The following is a 20,470-nucleotide window of genomic DNA, read 5'->3' as shown; positions in this document are numbered from 1 at the left end:
GTCTGTGTGTGAGTCTGTGTGTGAGTCTGTGCAGCATTAACGCTGTAAAGTGGCTCCTCGTGCAGCATCAGTTGTCGCCCCGTTGATTAGAATACAGCACTAATCACCATCGGCGCGAGTGTTACTTACAGATTCTGTGACCAACTGTGACACTCGCCTGTCAGACTCTTCTCTCTCTCTCAGCCACACACTCACTCTCATCCCCTCAGCTCTGGCCCCATGCTCCGCATCATCTTCCACTGACTCCTGACCTTTCCACTTCTGACCCCCCACCTTTCCTAACATCTCTCATGCTGGGAGACTGTAAGTAGTAGAGCTTTGTGTGTGTGTGTGTGTGTGTGTGTGTGTGTGTGTGTGCGCCTGCTGTAACACTGTTGTTTTTGTGCCTGTTAAACCTCATTTCTAACAAGCGACATTTATACCACATTCAGACCTGGTATTAACATCTGCACTGATTGATTGAGTGATCTGATCAAAGGAACCACAGTCAGAGGTGGATTAAGCATGTGACCACAATCCGACCACAGAACACTATAATTACAAGTATTGCACAGGAAATGATTACTGTTATTTTATGTCACAGCAGCTAAAGTAGAGCTTTCATTCTTTTTTATTTTCTTTTGCTGTCACACACACACACACACACACACACACACACACACACACACCTGTACTGTACACGATGCAGCTCAATGTCCACATGAGATCAGATCACTGAGGACGGATGTTAATACCCGGGTCTGACCACAGGCCTTATTAGTCACTCATGAAACTACTCACAGCTCTGTACTGCCCCCTGGTGAATGTGGTCAGAATTACCCCTCCCCTATAAAAGCCCCCTGACGTCTCGTTGACCTTCGTTACTGTTACAGATTGCTTGAGTTTGGCCTGAACGATTGGAGTTGGTCGCTGGACGACGTCGAGAATGACGACGACGATTTGTTCTTCTGATGAAATGAAAGATGTGGGGGGGGGGCAGGGGTGACAGCGGGTAACCGCACCTCTGCATGGATCCTGTGTGCGTGTGTGTGTGTTCATATGTTTGCAGTTTTCAGTTGTTTTTTAGAAGATGAAACCAGAAGCATGTTGTTTTTCTCTGTGGTTTCTAAAATTTGCAGCCTGGGTGTGTTTTTTTGTTTCTCGATGTTGCCAGAATAAGGTTGATGTTTTACCAACACGTGCCGTCTGCACTTTATTCAAGAATAAATCTTGTTGTGGATGTTTGTGAAACAAAAAAAAAAAAACAATTTTTTTTTACAAACATACAGACTGAGATTATTGCCTGACTGTGCTTTTTTGTTGTTGTACTCATCGTGTGCATCGTGTGGAAATCTTCCTTCTGTGTGGATTCTGTGTGTGTGTGTGCGTGGGCGAGACTTTGAAGTCTTGTTGTTGTTGTTGTAACATCCCAGATTTTCATTTCTCTCTCTCTTTTTCACAGTTAACCCTGGCTGATGAAAGACTGACTGAAAGACTGAAAAAAATAAATAATAAGCAAATAATGAGTCGACGTCGCTAACGGTGGACACAAACTGGCTGTCGTCATGAGAACTGGGAAACTGATTTTTTTTTTTGTCACTTTGTTACCAGGAGGAAAAAATGGAACATAATCTCATCACAATGAAACATAAAAAAAAACATGATAAAAAAAGAGAACACGTCTGTATGATTGGAAAAAAAAGAAGCCTTATTTTATAATAATTACGGCAAGTTAGTTGTTCTATCGGATGCAGTGAGTCACTTTGTGACGTGTGATCAGGCGTGTGTGTGTGTGTGTGTGTGTGGACATATGTACATATTAACAGGTCTGTCTGTGTTTTATACACAGAAACTGTGTAGCTCATAGTATATTATGATTTATGTTTTATTTTTATGGATGAAAGATTTTACATCATGCTGATTTTTTTTTTTTTTTGAACATATCTAATTACACGTGATAGATCCTAACAAGACATGGCAAAATAATGTGAATTAAACAGAAATAATTGTGTTGTTTATTCTTAACGTCCATGACAAATTCAAATAAAATCTGTGACCCATGGTATGATTAATTCGTTTTTATTTACGCTAAAAAATCCAATTAAAGGTAATTTTGTAATTTCAAAGTTTTGCATTGTATCTACATTATATCTTGCTATATTCTTATTTCAGGAGATTTGGACTATATTTGGACATAGTGTGTGTGTCTGTATCTCAGTGTAGTGGGCATGAGTGAAATAAATTTTTCAGAACAGCCTAAAGCTAACTGGCACTCATCATACATAATGCACGACGGTTCATCATGTTGCCCATCTGTTTAAAATCTGCTAATCCATTTTCTTCCATCAGCGAGGATGAAACCTACTGTACTGTAGTGACCACGGTGACCTCAGGTTTCACACTTCACGCCGTCTCCTGCCACGCCTCCTCGTCACTGTGCATGCTAAGTGATTCTTTTCTATCCCTACGTAGTCTTTTAGAATGTACATTTCATCCTGAATTGTCAGGTAGTAATAGAAAGTATGTAAAAAATGTTTGAATTTTGAATTTGTTACAGAGATTTTTGATTATCAGGTGACACGACCAATGATGGAACCATTGGAGTCAGTGATGGGTTCAAAGACGGCTCAGGTCTGAGGAGAACTTAGACAATGTCTAACATGTGGACAGTGAGTGAGTGTCATCGCAGATTCTGGCGAGCAGCGTGCCAGGTCTGAGATAGTGTATTTGGCCCAAATGCCTGGCAACTTGGGGGAACTTGGAAAGATGGCTGATGGCCGTTTATATTGAGGTCTTGTCATAAGAATATGTGAAAAATTAAACTTAAAGATGGCAGACGGTTAGAATTAACATTAATTAACATTAATACATTAGTAATAATTTTATAATATACAAAATGTTTTGATTTTGTGATATATCGTCATCCTTGCTCGTGCGATACGATACATTAAAGTTTTTGTTTTCTTCAGTTAGACAGATATCGTGACGTATCGCCGTATGATTGTCTCACAATATATCGATTTTGACAGAATCGTCGTGTCGTGATATTAGTATCGTGGACCATGTATCATGTATCGTATCGTTTTGTCAGGTGTCAAAGATGTAGTTCATTAATCCTTTTTTCCCACATATACGTAACTTATCCTGATTTTCACTGAACTTTTGTATCGTGATATTATTGGTATCGTGGCTCATGTATCGTATCGTGAGGTAACCCGTGATTCCCACCCATATTACAATGTGAGACTGTAACTAACTAACAATAATTTACTGTAAGACATTTTCATGCAGAACATTTTGTTACCGTATTTCTGAAATATAATAAATTATATATAAGTGTAATTTAGATAAACACCGGGGTGATACTCAGTAGAGGTGATACCACTAAATGTTCTCCTGACTCCTCTGTACGTCAGATTCCCTGTAACTGGCCACTGAGTCATTTTCTCCATAATAATAATAATAATAATAATGTTTCCAAGCCTTGTCACGGCAGCAAAGTGTCAAAGCGGGTCCAGCACTGTCATGAATAAGGTATTTATCATGACAGATCAAATCTTTACAATGTCATTTCAGAGGTACAGTAAATATTGGACTATAGCCCATTTGCTTATAAATCAAACCCAGGGTGAGTTACTGTTATTGAATACACAACACTAACTTTTAACCATACAATGAATCCGTTGTACTATAGTAATTAAAACTCATTCATCTTTCATATATGGTATTTTTTAAGAATAGTTTGTGTTTAAATGCACTTTGTCATGGAGTTATTTAACATTTTTGAATTATTACTTCTTCCACCACTGCTTGATGCAGCATTTCCACTGCCTTTGTGTCCTGGAGCACTTTTTATCATGACAAGTCACATTTTTTTGCATTAAAAAATGCATAAAGTTACTTTTAAAACTGATGATAATGCTTTTATACTTCTTTTTCCCTCAGGATCTCTTCTCACCTCCTCCCCATGGAAGAAGAATCCAAAGTACCAAATGATCAAAGTTATTGAAGCATGTGCACATGTGTCCAAATTAAAAAAAGAAATCTGTCATTTTTAAACGTGAAGTATTTAATCATGATTAATCACGTTCCCCCTCTTGTACTGGATGCTTGTTCTGGCCTGTCTGTTGTAATCGTGTGTTCTTAAACATTTGCATAGTGACGAGTCGTGTTTACTTTATATGTAATGATTACATTGTGGGGGATTCTGGGCCCCAGATGACTCAAAAAGTATCTGCAAGTGAGCTTCTCTGAATCTGGAAGGAGCTACAAAAACGGAGAGAGTAAGTTTTCTGATGTCACTTACTGCACTCGTTTTATTTGCTTTGCAGATCTTGTCCACGTCATATTTGAACCCTCCGTGTTTCTTCTTCCCTGTTTCCTAGCAATGAAAGCCTGGGCTGCTCTGTCTTTCCTCTGGTTGGCATGTTTGTGCCCCGTGTCTCTGTCCTGCCCGGCTCTATGCAAGTGCTACTCCAGAAGAGCTGAGGTGGTGTGCAACGAGGTTCCTCTGCCGGAGTTTCCCTCCGAGGGTCTCCCACTGAACACCACCATGCTGACCATCCAGTTCACAAACATCACGTCCATCGCTGAAAGGCATCTCAACGCCACACCCCTGCTGCAGGGGCTCCACGTGTACAGCAACCACCTGCAGCACCTTTCCTCCGACCTCCTCAGGGGCGTCCGTCACCTCAACACCGTGGACCTCACGGGAAACAAAATCTCTGACCTGCCTGCGGACGTCTTCAGCCACGCCCCGCTCCACAGCCTGGTGCTGAAGAATAACCTGATTGAGAAAGTGGACGCCGAGTGGCTGCCTGACAACAGCAGTCTCACGTGGCTGGACTTGTCTGGAAACCATATACGAAAGGCCCCCGCTGCTTTGCTCCAGAGGCTGCCACTCCTTGAGAATCTTGACCTGTCCAACAACCACATGGAGGCGATCCCCGCCAACTCCTTCAATCGGCTGAGCAAACTGGAGAGGCTGAACCTGCAGGACAACAAGCTGGACGCCCTGCATGCGTCCGTGTTCCAGAGCACCCGCAACCTCACCTATCTGTTCCTGTCCCGCAACAAGCTCAGCAAACTCCCGCAAAACCTTTTCCAGCAGCTGAGCGAGCTCAGAGCCCTGACGCTGGACGACAACCAGCTGAGTCACGTCCCGCCAGGTTCGCTGGACCGGCTGACCTCCCTGGACGACGAGGGACTGGACCTGACCTCCAACCCCTGGCTGTGCGACGGGAAGGTGGAGTATCTGTGGAGGTGGCTTCAGAAGAACAGCAAGAAGGCTTTCCTGCCAGAGACCATAACGTGTGCCAAACCTCAGGCCTTATCAGGACGCTCGGTAATGTCACTGACTGAAAGTGAACTCAATCTTCAGTCCTAACATCCTTATTTGATTGTTCCTTGATATGGTCAATAAAAAAAATGGTGAGTGAAGTACACAAGAATGTGTCTTTTTTTTGTTATTGTGAAAAGATCACACTATTCTACATGTAATACATGTGAGTATAACGTTAACTTAGCGTTGAGACGTTGACACATTTCATAAACTTTATGAATATGAACCAGTGAAGTGTTTGAACAGTGAGTTGTCCATCAGTGTGCGTACAAAAGTGAAATAAATTGAATTTGGAAATTGGGTACACTCCTGTATGGACTCTTTATTCAGAAATAAATGAAAAGAAATATTGATTTTTGTGGGCTAACGTCTTATCAAAGCACAGAAAAAAAAAAAAGTAGTTTGTTTGCTTAGGTTTTGTTTGACTTTTGCAACATTTTGTCCTGACTCGTTGGTTTTCGGGAACAAATCTACTCAACTCTGTTCAAAAGGAATTCAGGGTTCAAAACAGAAGGAGTCCGGCTTTGTCTATCAGGTAAGACGACGCATTTTAGATCACGATATTTACAGTTGAACGAGTTCATCAGACTAGAACATATATATAATATAACCTCTGTTTTTTTCCTCTCGAACAGTGTTCAAAGATGAACCCGTGGCTGCTCCTGACCTTCACTGCACTCGCTGAATGCAGTTCCCTCAAACACAGCGCCCCCTCCTGTCCAGTCCTGTGCTCCTGCTCTTTACAACAGTCGCAGGTTGTCTGCAGCCAAAGCTCCCTCACCAGTTTCCCCGCAGACGGTTTGTCTCCCAACGCCACTCAACTGTCCATCCGGTCCACGGGTCTGAGCACCGTGACGGCCCATCATCTGAGCGCCGTGCCCCTTTTACACAAGCTCCAGCTCTATCACAACAACCTCACAAGCCTCCCTGCGGATCTTCTGAAGGGTGTTCCTCACCTGAACACGTTGGACCTCACCGGCAATCGGCTGGTTCGTCTCCCTCCAAATGTCTTCGCCCACGGCTCGCTCCGTGATCTGGTGCTGAAGAACAATCTGATCGAAGAAATGGATGTCGAGTGGTTCTCCGTCAACGGCAGCTTGATTTTGCTGGACCTGTCAGGAAACCGCTTAAGTTCCATCCCATCTGGTCTACACCTGAAGGTGCCTCGCCTCCAGAGCTTGGATTTGAGCGACAACAACGTGCAGGAGCTTCAAGCCGATGCCCTGAAAAACCTGCGCCGCCTGGAGACGCTGAACCTCGCCGGCAACAAAATAATCTCCCTGCAACCGACGACTTTCACCCACACCCCGAAGCTCTCCAAGTTGTTCCTGCAGGAGAATCGACTCAAAGGTCTGCCGACAGACCTCCTGCAGGGTCTGCAACGCCTTGAACTCCTGCTGCTGAATCAGAATCAGCTGCAGTGTCTTCCCTCGGGTTTTCTGGGTGAGAGGGGTTCCTCTTTCCAGGTGACCTTGGCGGGAAACCCCTGGGTGTGTGACGAGAAGATGGAGTTTCTAAAGAAGTGGCTCAGCGTCCATCCACATAGTGTCATCTTTCTGGACGAGGTGACCTGTGCGGGACCTGAGGCTCTCAAACATCGACAAGTGGCGTCTGTCACTGACGGCGAGCTTGGTCTCATTCAGTCAGACAAGTAATAGGAAAGAAAATACCGGGATATTCTGTATTTTCTCTATTTGATCCTGAGAATAAACATTCCATGAGTCATTTATTCTCTCTTGTGCGACTTTCATTGTCTGGACACTGTCCAGCCAGATACAAGTTAAATGTTCATTGGAATGACCTAAAGATATGGAGCGAGCTCATTTAGGATCTGAGGCCAAAAAAAATGTTGTGATACGACACTGATTATAACGTTTTAACAATATCGAGTGTCTTTATAAAGAGATCAGTCCTGGCGTGCATTAAAGGTATAATTGCAGGATTGGATTATGTAAATGAACGAAAGCGCGCACATTTTCGTCTATTTTGGTTGAGGATATTCTGCTTGTTGTTTGCATCTCAGACTGGAGATTCGTTTTAGTCGTGGCCTTTTGCTTGTAGCGATGTTGTGCGTGTAGGAGTGTGTGGGCAGTGCAATGTAAGAGTCTTCCAGCTGACCTCTCCTGGATTAAAATACCTCTCTCTCTCTTTCTTCCTCATTCTCTACGTCTCTTTCTTATATGGCGCACAGTACGTGTGTGTGTGTGTGTGTGTGTGTGTGTGTGTGTCAGCCATACTTCACACTCCAGTCTTGATCGCAGTGAGTGCACCAGACTTAAATTTATTACCCTTATAAAATATAAAACATCGCCGCCTCTGGAGGCTGTTACTTATGAAAATGAAATCTACTTCCCAAAGAAACAAATGGAGAGCTTTGATGTATGTGTTTCGTCTTTGACTCGTGTCCTTGTGGTTAGAGGTTGAGGAAATGGCTTCGTGAACAGATTGTTGGGTCTTAATTCCCCTCTTATGAGAATTCCCCCCCCGAATGGAAACACATGTTTCGAGGGGGAAAACGAACAAGCTCACTCACCTCTACCTTTACAACAAGCAAGACCTTTAATCTCCATCTGCTCCTGGGAACACCCCCCCCCCGGCTCTGATCATTATTTGGCACGAGGACGACGCTTCCCTGCTCTGATCAGTGTGGAGGAATGGAAGCTGCCCTAATGACAACTGACCACCACTGACGTCTAAAAGGTCACAGTGAAGGTTTTCACACGTCGCCGCCTTCTGGACTCGGCGACGCAGTGACCGAGGCATCGTTGAGTTTGACCGCTTCTCATTAGCACGTAATGCTGGAGTCATAACTTGACATTTTAGTCAGAAACACTTTGCACAGAGTGCGCCTGGACCTGTGCTTCAGTAATGAACTCAATAAAGCGCTTGCTTTGTCTCCACTTAAGCTGTTCATGTGATCACGGTTTGGAAGATATGTTATGCACTTGACAGAGAGTGAATATTCTTCTTTTTATCCAATTTCAAGCTCTATGCTTCAAACGGTTCAAACTTTCCGTCACCTCTTGTTGAACCACAACAAGGAGGGGAATGCGTCGTGTGTAGATCCTCGTTCACCCAGGTCATAGTTTTCCAAGCGCCGACTGCTGCTACTACGACTCCTTCTAGACAAGGAGGAATATAAAGTATCGCTCGCCCGGAATCTGTCACACCGACACTCAGAGCAATGGCCACGTTTTGGAAAAATGAAGAAACAGACATTTTGTTTTTCAGTGGTGTTGACATCTTGTTTAGAAGAAGGCTGCGGGACAAGGCCTGCATCCTTACTGCTGACATCATGCTTCTACAAAGTGATAAAACTACAGTATAATCCCAGCTGGTTACTGTTTTTTTGTGCCACATCCACTGTATTTAAGAACAGACTATCCAGTATTGTTTTGTTTAATCCAGAAGAAAATCCTGTAGTGTTTCTGCCAAAGGTCTCCAGTGTTGGGATTTGACTCTTATGTCTTAGATCTGGACGGTTGAGTGTACGCATGTATTCACACTGGCTGACTCTGATTTGTGAGGCTCTTCTCGGTTTAGTTTCCTCGTGTTTATGCAGCTTTCTGCAAAGAACGACGAGCCACGACGCCTTACGCTGCTTTCATTTGACTTGATACGACAAAAATAATTTCATCTGAAGCTCTTGGCTCCGTCTTAAATGGCAGAAAACGGGAATCCATGGATCGGTGGCTGCTCTATAACGGTCAACTTAAAAAAACAAACCATTTTCTTAAATCTCAGTGCTGCTAAGATTAGTATTTGGCTTTGACCCGGGTTCAAGACCCGGTTGGAACGCGGGTCTTGAACATGCAGATTTGGCGATGAGGTCAAATGGACACTCTAAGTTGTGACTGTAAGTGTGAGAGTGGGTGGTTGTTTGTCTGTATCAGTGCCGCGTGTACACAGCGCCCCCCCCGTGACCCTCATGTGGAGGATAAAGGGGTAGAAAATGGATGGATGGATGGTTGGGTTTAGGCTCCTCCTCATGGTATAAATCCTGTGTGCAAGATTTATTTATTTATTTATTTATTTATTTTCAATACATGTAGTCAAAGTAAAGATTGTGAACTGACGTGCAATTAATCAGACAAAACCAAACTCCCACGACGGCGTTTTCCTCTTCTAACGAGGCACACATCCATCAATGGCCACATGTGCCCTTTATGTGCAGTGCAGCAGAGCACCTTTGCTCCTCAGACTTCATATTTCCCAGGTCGCGCTCACCTTTTTCTTCTTCGTTATATTTTCAGCCCCCGGCTGAAATAAAAGGAGGTTAGGCTCATTAAAATCTTACCTGAAGGTGGGTGAAGGGAGTCACGCTGTGGCTGCCTGCCGGAGCTTGAGGCCATTACCAATGCGAGCACTTAACAACAATAAAAACCCACCGAGCCCTTTGTCAACCTTGCCCGCGCGTTTTACTCGGAATTGACAGCATTTTATTTACCGCCTCAAACCTGTGTGCGTGCTCAGGACCAGCATGCATTGCGGCTCGTCTAGTCCCTCGTCTCGTATCAATTTTGGTGGCGAGTGTAGGGAAAAATAAAATAAAATAAAATAAGACGGCGTGATCCCAAGCATTAACTATAGCGTCTTCATTCATCACAGTTGCATGTTGTTTTCATTAGTCCTGTTCTGCAGCTCATAAATCATCGCCGCACTCGACGGCAGAAACACGGGCAAAGGTACGTGTGCGCTCTCTCATTATTGGCAAAGAGGACGGATGCTGTTGCCCATTCTGTGTGACTTCTTATTAATGACCTCGTTTGCTCTCCAGGGAAATGGGCTATTACAGCCAGCTCCTCCTCGATGGACGCAAGCATTTACCGCTGCTACAAATCCACGCCGTTTTATTGGGCTAATAAAGATATCCAGGAAGGTACTTTTAAAAAAAAAAGAAAGTCTGGAACCACGTTGAAAACTTTTAAAGGTGCGTGAAGCGATAAAGGCTCCTCGTGTCCAAAAAGAAAAGGAAAAGGACCAAAGAGATGAGACAATAACTAAGTGGTGAGAGAAATAAAAGAGCTGATGATTGATGTTGTTGCTGCTGCTTCTCGGGCTGATACAGCAGCAGAGGCACGTTAAGGATAATATACAACGCGGGAAGAGGACGGACAAGTCTGCAACAGTTTTTGACTGATTTCATATAAACATTAATCTATGTATTATAATATTCTATGATATATTGTGTAGAATTAGAATGGTCAAGGGTACATATCTGAGCCAATTTCAGAATTTTTACTTGTGACCGTCATGTGACCAGAACATGAGTGAGGGATGCTGCAGTGATCATGTGCAGTTATTTTCAGAGGGAAATGGGATTGCTATCAGAAAGCAATCGTTCTACTTTCATTGAACTTTCACTGAGACACAAACGATCTATATCTGTCTTTGTCATGATGAGGCGTCGCCTTCTGCAAACACAGTAGCTCTGCTCTCCCACTGACTCACACACACACACACACACACACAGTCTCCTTAAAAACAGTAGAGACGGATGATCCGATCCTCCCCCTTCTTCTGCCTCTCCTCAGACTGAACACATCCTCGCGCTCTAATGACTATGTAAATACTCCTCTGCAGCGACGCTGTGTTCGCTGCCTGCAGCTTTGATCTGACGCCGTCACGCAGAGAGAAACAATCTTGCTACTACATTATATTCCTGTCACTTCTCTTCCGTTTGCTGTCTCACTCGACTGTGTCATATTTCTTTTTCTTTTTTTTTTCTCCTCCAGGAGATGGATGGCAGATTGATCTCCGCGTTGCCATCCGTCTGTATTCGCTCACAGTGACCCATGCAGGGGGGGAGAGGACAAATGGGGCTAAGGGAGTTTAATTACCCCTGAGCACAAAAGACAAGGACACAGCATTTCATCACAGTTTGACATCTCCATCGCCTCCGTGACTCCTCGTAAGTTTTAATGTCAGCTCCGTCGTATAGACTATCATCACGCTCCATCTGTCTTGTGGGGCTTTATGCAGGGGGGGCCTAGCCGTAACCGACCTTTCATTACATTACATTACATTACATGTTTCACCTGTTGTTGCGCTGATTGGCCCAGAGGAGGGGTCTGCAACCTGCGGCTCCGGGGCCGCGTGTGGCTCTTCGACGCCTCTGCAAAGTGCGCGGTTGTCATTTGGGATGTAGGCTATAAATACACAAAAGTGGTTTAATATTTCTTTCTAATAACAACTTGTGTTTTGAAATGTAAACACAACACAGATAAAACACAACACAGGGTGGAATAAAAAGGAAAAGTCTAAAGTCAAAAAGTAAAAACCATGTTTTAACTTTAAAATAAACTTAAAAATGCAAATAAAACACAACACAGGGTGGAATAAAAAGGAAAAGTCTAAAGCCAAAAGTAAAAGCATATTTTTAACTTTAAAATAAATTAAAAATGCAAATAAAACACAACACAGGGTGGAATAAAAAGAAGGAAAATTCCTAAAAGCCAAAAAGTAAAAATCATATTTTAACCAACTTAAAATGCAAATAAAAACAACACAGGGTGGAGATAAAAGGAAAAGTCTAAAGTCAAAAGAGAAGTAAAAACCATATTTTAACTTTAAAATAAACTTAAAATGCAAAATAAAACACAACACAGGGTGGAATAAAAAGGAAAAGTCTAAAGTCAAAAAGTAAAAACCATATTTTAACTTTAAAATAAACTTAAAAATGCAAATAAAACACAACACAGGGTGGAATAAAAAGGAAAAGTCTAAAGCCAAAAAGTAAAAACCCTGTTGTTTTAACTTAGAAATAAACTAAACATGCAAATAAATGTGTGGAATTAAAAAGGAGCTAGTTGAAGGCTAGAGTAAAAAGATACGTTTTTTAGTCTTCTTTTAAAAATATTTAAATGAAATCATTTGTACGTGAAGAAGTACACATTAAAGAGTCCTGCCCCATCTTTGGATCCACATAACTCTGCCAGCAGGTCTTCTCAAGCATGAACTATGTAAAATCCAAACCACTTTTCAGTATTTATATCAAAGAGGTAATGGAATGTCAACAGTTTTCATTTTGTACTCTGTAGATTCCATTCATGCAACAAACTATGTTTTTTATATAGGTATAGCATATCTACATATATATAGATATATCTATATATATATAGATATAGATACATATAAAAATATCTTGATTTTTATGGCTCCAGATGACATTTCTTTGGCAGGAGAAGGGACAAAATAATGTCTCTTCATAGTAAAGGTTGCAGACCCCTGCACAACATGCCGGCACAAGGCCAAAGCCACTGTGGCAGTCAGCGCCTGTGTTAGTGAATGTTGAGAGAGTGGGGACAACTGTTTGTGAGGGTGGACTGAAATAAAGTAGCCCAGAATAAACAGCTGTCGCGAGCAGCGGCGTTTGTCTAACGCGCTGATAAACAAATCAAAGAGTCAGAAATGTCTGTGGCCGAGCTCGGCTGTAATCAGAGGAGGAAACTACAGGAAGTCCGTCTGGAAGATCCCGAAACCTCTTAAACCCAGTAATTAACCAGTTGTGTCTATATGTGGTTTTAAGGTGAATGATTGTGTTGTAAGTGGAGGTTCGTGAGCTTTGGTTTCTTCCTGTTTAAATAGAGTTTCTGCTCTTCAGTTTAGTTTCTCCACAAAATTGACCTAAATACAATTCAATTAAAGTGAATAACTATGTCTTGACAGGCTCTATAAGCTAAGGCTGACCCACTCTAGGATCTTTTTACTTTCTTTGATCGTGTCATTATTGAATCATTTTGGGAAATCATCTTTTTGGCAGAGAGTTACATGAGTAGATGGATACCATCTTATGTTGGTCCATTCAATTCAAAGCCTCTTGTCTTGTCTTGTCTTCTCCAGTCTTGTCTTGTCTTGTCTTGTCTTGTCTTGTCTTGTCTTGTCTTCTCTAGTTCTCTTGTCTTGTCTTCTCTGGTCTTGTTCTCTTGTCTTCTCTTGTCTTGTCTTGTTCTCTGTCTTGTCTTCTCTTGTTTTTTGTTCACTTGTCTTCTCTTGTCTTGTTCTCCTGTCTTGTCCTCTCTTATCTTCTCGTGTTCTCTTGTTCTCCTGTTCTCCTGTCTTGTCTTGTCTTGTATTGTCTTGTCTTGTCTTCTCTGTCTTTGTCTTGTCTTCTTGTGTTCTCTTGTCTTGTCTTGTTCTCCTGCCTTGTCTTCTTTTGTTTTGTTCACTTGTCTTCTCTTGTCTTGTTTGTTTCTTGTCTTCTTCTCTTGTCTTCTCGTGTTCTCTTGTCTTGTCTTGTTCTCCTGTCTTGTCTTCTCTTGTTTTGTTCTCTTGTCTTCTCTTGTCTTGTCTTCTCTGTTCTCTTGTCTTGTCTTGTCTCCTGTCCTGTTCTCTTGTCTTCTTTTGTCTTGTCTTCTCTGTCTTGTCTTCCTTGTCTTGTTCTCTTGTCTTCTCTTGTCTTGTCTTTCTTGTCTTGTCTTCTCGTTTGTCTTCTCCTGCCTTGTCTTCTTTTGTTTTGTTCACTTGTCTTCTCTTGTCTTCTCTTGTTTTCTTCTCTTGTCTTCTTCTCTTGTCTTCTCGTGTTCTCCTGTTCTCCTGTCTTGTCTTCTCTTATTTTGTCTTGTCTTCTCGTGTTCTCGTGTCTTGTTCTCCTGTCCTGTTCTCTTCTCTTGTCTTGTCTTCTCCTGTCTTGTCTTCCCTTGTCTTGTTCTCTTGTCTTCTCTTGTCTCGTCTTGTTCTCCTGTCTTGACAGTTTGCTTTCTCTCAACAGTGAGTCATACGCTCTTATATGATCTGAAACTTTCGCATTAGCTCTAACTATAACAGACATTTACGTCGTCAAACGTTGCAGCGTAGTTAAAGCACTTTTAAGAGTTCCACCGCCGAGGCAGCATAAGTCTGGTGACGTCCTCGCTAAATATTGTTATTTTTTAACGACCTGCTCTCCTGAGTCAAGTGTCATCATTAATGCGTCAAGGCTGTTCCGCCTCGTAAAATATCTTCGTCTCTGGATGACACAATCATCAGAGGTCTCTCAAGGCCAATTTCTTTAATTAGACGACCATACATTAATCAGCACAAGTGACACGAGGCCACCAGAACATGGATGATGCACTGTAATGTGTTCTTTGTGAGCCATTGTGTCGTCGGCAAAGGGCACGAGCTCAGTGACTGTGGGTAAAGAACGGAAGAACCCGTGCCAGACAGTGAGCAGACGCGGTCGTAGATTATTTTACGTTGCTGGCCAAAGTCCCCAGCGTAGCTGTTGCTGTTTATAACCTCCTAATTAAATGAATTTGCGAGAAAACCCTCAGATTGATTTCTAAATAAACCCAGGCTCCTTTAACAAGACTCTGCTTTTAACAAGTCGTTTGAAGCCATCAGCGAGCACAGCTTTCAGTGGCCGTGTTCCTTCTGGAGAAATGTGCCTGGTGGAAACGCGAGGCGTGTTATTTTCAGCGTCTGATCAAAGCAGTCAAGACGCTCACGCTGCACCAAACACTAAATTACCATTCAAAGCAATGCCTTCCCATACATTAATGGGTGAAAACATGAATAAATAAGCTACTCCAGTGACTTTTTTTTTTAATATTCATACTTGCTGAATTCATGTCTCCAAACTCTCACCGCTCGACTGTATCAGCCTGTAAGACAGATAGCCTGTAAGTGAGATTATTTTTCCACTCTCACTGAAGTCAGTTCAAACAAAACCTGAGGGACATTTTGCTGCTTCACTCGTTCATTTCTGAACTCCACTTTCACCTTTAAAAAAAAGAAGTACTTGAAAAACTTTTGCCCAGTGTTTAATGAGGAAATCAATATCAATCTAAGGTCTTTACTCAGGCTCACAGGCTCTACTGGAAGTTGTTTTTCAGTAAAATACAATATTTTTGAATGATTACATGTATTTGTGCTTCATGAAAAGTGTTGTTTGAAAATATTGACACAAATCTAATTCCTTAGATCACTTGTTACGGCGTAATTTGTGAACAGTTAACTGTTGGCCTTCAGCCTTTGAGGACCTTTGATGTTATTTTTTATAAGATAAAGGGTATTGTGGACCCTTTGATACCTTTGACAGCTTTGATAGATAGATAAGATAAGTGCTAGGTTTGGTGTAGAGATTTTTTGATGTTACTTATGTATAATCAATAGATCGTCGTCCACAACCTGGAACATCAAGGGATGTGGAAATAAATGTGAAACCCCTTACGTGACTCTTCCTTGCCTTTGTGATTAAGGAACTGAAACAGTCAATCTCGAGTGTCCAATTTGCCCCAAATCTGCAGGTTTTTGGACTGTGGGAGGTTTCACTAAAGTCTGACTTTCTTGGCCAATCGATAACTAATTCTTGAACACTTTAAATGAACACTTTACTCTGAGTTCATAAACATTCTTATTTCTCCTCTGGTATAGAAAAGCCTTATTTCTATTGTCTGCTGCTGTAGACCACACAATAAAACACACACACACACACACACAAAAGTCTCCAGAGGTCATGGTCTTTTGTCTGGTCTTATGGGGACTTATAGGTGCCAGCCTATTTAAGGATTTGAAAACAAACAATCAGATTTTAAAGTCTGTACTATAACCAGTGGAGTGGGGCCAGTATCAGGGCGATGTGAACACGTTTACTCGTACCGGTGAGCAGACGAGCCAACGATCTCCTAATGTTCTAGAGAGAGGTGGCCTTTCATTTTTGCTCGAAGCCTAAGTTTCGTAAAAGCTTGTTTTTTAATGACTAGAGCTGATTTGTTTGAAGAGAAGACCAAACAGTCCGTGTTCCTCCAGGGTTTGACATCACCGGAGCGATCTAAAGGCTGAACGGGGAACAGACGACTGCAAATAACCTCCTTTTCTCGCTGATTTAACTTTGCACTGAGCCTTGTGTGCACCGTTAATACGCTTGTTCTTGAAAGCGACTGCAGAGTCCCTGAGGTCAGCTGTGTCGTTAAACGTACTGAAGAGGAGTCTCCGCACATTATTACCACACTGAGTTAAGGTCTCACCACCTCCTCGAGGCTTCCGCAACCACCAGACGTCTCTATTTCACGTTTCAAACCTCCAGGAACCTGAAGAAATAAGGCGATAACTTGTCGGCCGAGTTTCCAGACAGAGAAGGCTAAAGGCAAGAGCTGGATACACACTTTCAGGGGAATGGTTTCTTTTTTTTTGAGACCGTAGAGTTTAATTTTACACTCAGGAGTCACTGAACATCCATCTTTATTTTCATTAAAAACAGAACATGACAGTTTATAAACTACTGCTGTCATGCATTAGGATCCCCGGGGACTGATTTACACCATCAGTGCATCCATTTACTACTGTATGTTCAGCACTTTCTTGCAGTTGCCTTCAAGTGTTTCAAAACCCATCTGACTCTCTGCAGGGGCTGCACTTCATCCTCGCTGGTCAACACATAAAACAATGTAATGATTTAGTTTTTTGTTTTTGTTTTTTTGTAATAAAATCAAATTAGATTTCAATCTGCACTCGAGGATGTTACCAGAGAACATTCTGCAAGATCAAAGTGGAGACCAGTGATACATTTGGGAAGAGGAGGACTAAGATATAGAAATAATTAGTGCGCGCAGGTTGAGTCGGCTCGGTGCGTCATTCTGTCCTGCTATTTGGTGGAAGGTCGCATTTAATCTGTGTAATTACTGTCATGCAATTTTATGCGGCTCCCCGCGTGAACCGGAGTGCTTCACCATGCACCTACGCAGTGTTTTAAACATCTCTATTAAAGAAGGGAGAGAGGAAAAAAAGCACCGAACATGTTTTTTTCCCCCCCTCTCTCCCTGTGAATGTGACATGAGGGAGATTACCTATTTCTCTCGCCCCACAGCTGAAAATATCTCTCAAACAGAGATAGCACTGGGAGAGAGAGAGGTGGGCTGTTCAACATAAACATTATGCACACACACACACACACACACACACACTAACACACACACCGTTTAAAGGAAAAATCCATTAAAACGTCCCATTGGTTCTATTTGAGGGGAGATATAATCTGATTTTAGTGTGGTCTTGAGAACAATTTTTATCCATGAAGTGTTTTTAAAGCTTCGTGTTTATTTTCTTTCTCTCTCATGTGATTTCTTTCTTTCTTTCTTTCATTTTCTTTTATTTCTTGCTTGACTTCTGGTGTTTGCTCTTCTGGGTTCTCGGCCACACTGCCGTGCTAAAAAAAACAAAAAACACACACCATTCAGGCTCGAGAAAATTGGTGTTTGTTTTTGTCGACTGTCTCTTTGTCTGACGCCGACTTAGAATCCCCTATTTATAGTTGGGAGTAAAAGACGGCTTGAAGTAGAGGGGGAAACTCTGTGTTAGTCCACACGCTTCTCTTCAGTGAAGCCGCGTGGAACTCAATACTGATGTGACGCTCCATCACCACGAGGGGAAATCTCATGGACAGGCTGCGTTACAGGAGTTTCACAAATGGCTTTGGTAAACCTGAATCACACACATAGCAAGTATCACATGGGCTCAGGCTAAATGTCACACTGGGTTTATTTTCAGCATGCAACAAAACATGATCCATGTTTTCATGTAACACTGTGAAGTGAAACTAACCCTACGCACAGTACATGCTACAGACCTTTGTACTAACCCATGTCACTTGTAATCCTCTTAATTTGCTTCATCTGAGCAGTTTTTCCCCAAACTTTTGATACGTGGTACAACCCTGGACCACACAGGGTGCCTTCACACCAGTCCGTTCGTTTGCTTGGAAAGTCTGGTGAATTCCCCGAATGCACTTCACCAAAGAAGCGAACTCCGGTCCACCTAAAATCGTCGGCCGCGGTTTGCTTCAACTGAACAAAACTCAGGAAGCAGACAATTCGAGTGTTCAATTTGCCCAATCCCCAAATCTGCGTGTTTTTGCCCTGTGGGAGGAAACAGAAGAACCCAGAGAAAACCCAAGGTTTTCTATGCAGAAAGGCCCTCGTTCAAACCTGGGTCTTCTTGCTGCAAAGGCCACCGTGTGGTGCACATGAAAGCTTCTTCTAAGGCTATGGAACCCAACTTATTTTTGTATTTAAGTTATAATACACTTACACAAACACTTAAATGTCGTATAATTCATTTATGCCAAACAAAAAAAACTCATTCAAGTTGCTGGCACTTTAAAGGAAATAAAAATGAAAACTTTCTCTGAAATGATTAGAATATTTTTGAGTAATAACACACTCCCCTCAGTGCGGGTAACAAAATAGTCATGTGGTTTGTCTGGTGGAGCCAATCAGGAAGTTGTATTATATTGAATAGCCACCAGGGGGCGAAATAAGCCTTTACGTTCTCTTTTTTTTTGTGTGCAAAGACAGTCAACATTTACCTGAGACGTTTCTCAGTCGCTATAGTTTCAGCTCTTCTTTAAATTAGATCACCATATCAGTTTTTGGTCTGTGGGAGGAAACTGAAACCCACACACACACACACACAAGGGGAGAACATGCAGAAAGGCCCCTATTAAGACCGGGTCATGAATCTGAGTCTTCAGTGCTGAGCACTACACCAACCATGTGGCTCCAAAGGAACAAAAAAAAAATGGAATAAATCTGTTTTGCACATTTCCATGCATGAAGCAACTTTATATTCACAGTCGCACTTTGAGAGTCAAATGAAGTTGTCCCGAGTCCGAAAATATCGGTCTAAACAAAGCTCGGTTCATAGCCAAATGTGTTTAGTTGGCAGGAAATGACTGTAAACTCGCTGCGAAGTCTGCACAGCGACAAACACGGTTTGGTGTAAACTGCTCAGGAATACCTCTAATCTTAAACGCCCACTGTACGCCACACAACATGTGGGCGTAAAAACCAGCGATTAGCCGTCAGATCACAGCAGGTCAGTGTAGAGACAACCACAGATGGCTGTGGGTTTATGGGTGAAGGAGTATGTGTGTGTGTGTGCATGTAATTATTTGTATGCACTTGTAGGTGGGCGGCGGGTAGAGATGTTTGTGTATGCCAGAGTGTGTGTGCATGCCTGTAAATCTAAATTTGAACGCACCGAGGTGCACACGTATTTGCATGTGCCGCAGGGTGGAACATTGTTCCCGCGATACAATGCGTGCCTTTGACATTCCTACTCCACCTGTCAGTGCGTACAAAGGCCTTTCTCCCGGGCTTTGACATGTGTGAATGTGCTGCTGGTCTGCAGAGATAGCAGAGCGTCCTGTGTAGGACACGTGTGGGCGGACAGCCTTCGGAGTCCAGCCTGACCTCCTTCACAATCTTCCTTTCAACGGCGGTACAACCTATTGATGACGGACATCATAATAAGTCCAGTGTAGTCTTGCCAAACAATGTGACATCTTGTCCCGGCGATTGATGCAGGACATGCTGTCAGTGAGACAGTATCAGTATCACACTCTCTCTGCATCTACATGTGGCAGGTGGTGTCCCAAAGGGCGTCCTTACAGGATATTATATTCAGTCCTGTATAGAAAATGCTCATCTCAATGATTAATTAAACAATAATGTAATTCTGTGCCCAGGTTCACACACTCTGGACATGCCTGCCTTCAGCGTACCAGTGGCGCCTGCCCGGCCGGTGCCCTTTTAAATTCTTCTGCTGTGCTTCATCATCGATTCTCCTCTAAATGAGAACATATTTAAAGAAGAGCTGAAACGATCACAACTAAGACAGTAAACTCCTCAGGAAAATGTTGACGGACGAGAGGCTTATTTTGTCGTCCATTCAAACTGAGTCTGATTAGCTCCACCAGACAAAGCTATTTTGTTACCTGCACCTGAGGGGAGTGTTCTCATTGCTGTAAGAGGTTTTTTTTTCAGCTCTATTACTCAAAATGTTGTAATCATTTTAGAGAAAGTTTTCATTTTTACTTCATTTAAAGGGCCAGTAAGCAACATTTTTGGCAGAAATGAATTAAACTACCTTGAAGTCTTTGTATTATTACTGAAATATAAAATTAATTTGGGTTCCATAGCCTTAGAATAAGCTTTCATATGCACTTTAGGTGCCTCACAGCTGCCTGTGCAGCAAAAAGACCTGGGTCTGTGACCCGGTCGGAACGAGGGCCTCTCTGCATAGAGTTTCCGGTTTCCTCCCACACTCCAAATACATGCAGATTTGGGGATTAGGCAGATTGGACACTCTAGATTGACCGTAGGTGTGAGAGTGGATGGTTGTTTGTCTCTACGTGTCCCTGTGAAAGCGGTACACGATGGAGGGATGCAC

The 20,470-nt window shown here is 42.6% G+C and overlaps 3 protein-coding genes across 5 annotated transcripts in view; all 3 read left to right on the top strand.

Annotated features, from left to right (window-relative positions):
• The window catches only part of LOC122784023 (rho-associated protein kinase 2-like), a 32,817-nt gene extending 31,770 nt beyond the window's left edge, over window positions 1–1,047 (top strand). The window contains exon 33 of one of the 2 annotated variants that reach the window (XM_044049073.1): window positions 873–1,047. In XM_044049073.1, coding sequence (XP_043905008.1) covers window positions 873–951 — 79 coding nt within the window. In that variant the 3' untranslated portion in view covers window positions 952–1,047. The remainder of the gene's footprint in view (window positions 1–872) is intronic. The other variant, XM_044049074.1, reaches the window with a different exon arrangement.
• On the top strand, window positions 243–5,620 carry LOC122784025 (leucine-rich alpha-2-glycoprotein-like). Of its 2 annotated transcripts, XM_044049078.1 has the most exons (3): window positions 243–303; window positions 1,442–4,262; window positions 4,365–5,620. In XM_044049078.1, exon 3 carries the CDS (start codon window positions 4,367–4,369, stop codon window positions 5,363–5,365), a length of 999 nt encoding a protein of 332 aa, XP_043905013.1. In that variant the 5' UTR covers window positions 243–303; window positions 1,442–4,262; window positions 4,365–4,366; the 3' UTR covers window positions 5,366–5,620. The 2 variants fall into 2 exon arrangements, with proteins under 2 accessions (XP_043905013.1, XP_043905014.1); XM_044049079.1 differs by having other exon boundaries at window positions 1,442–5,620.
• Window positions 5,621–5,690: 70 nt separating this feature from the next.
• On the top strand, window positions 5,691–7,049 carry LOC122784024 (leucine-rich alpha-2-glycoprotein-like). The gene is made up of 2 exons (XM_044049076.1): window positions 5,691–5,855; window positions 5,956–7,049. The coding sequence occupies exon 2, from the start codon at window positions 5,965–5,967 to the stop codon at window positions 6,973–6,975; it is 1,011 nt and encodes a 336-aa protein (XP_043905011.1). The 5' UTR covers window positions 5,691–5,855; window positions 5,956–5,964; the 3' UTR covers window positions 6,976–7,049.
• The last annotated feature ends 13,421 nt before the right edge of the window (window positions 7,050–20,470 follow it).

Source organism: Solea senegalensis, linkage group LG17 (genome assembly GCF_019176455.1).
Source record: "Solea senegalensis isolate Sse05_10M linkage group LG17, IFAPA_SoseM_1, whole genome shotgun sequence".
Classification (NCBI taxonomy): domain Eukaryota; kingdom Metazoa; phylum Chordata; class Actinopteri; order Pleuronectiformes; family Soleidae; genus Solea; species Solea senegalensis.
Note: the sequence above shows the minus strand (reverse complement) of the source record. Positions and strands in the feature narration are given on the sequence as shown.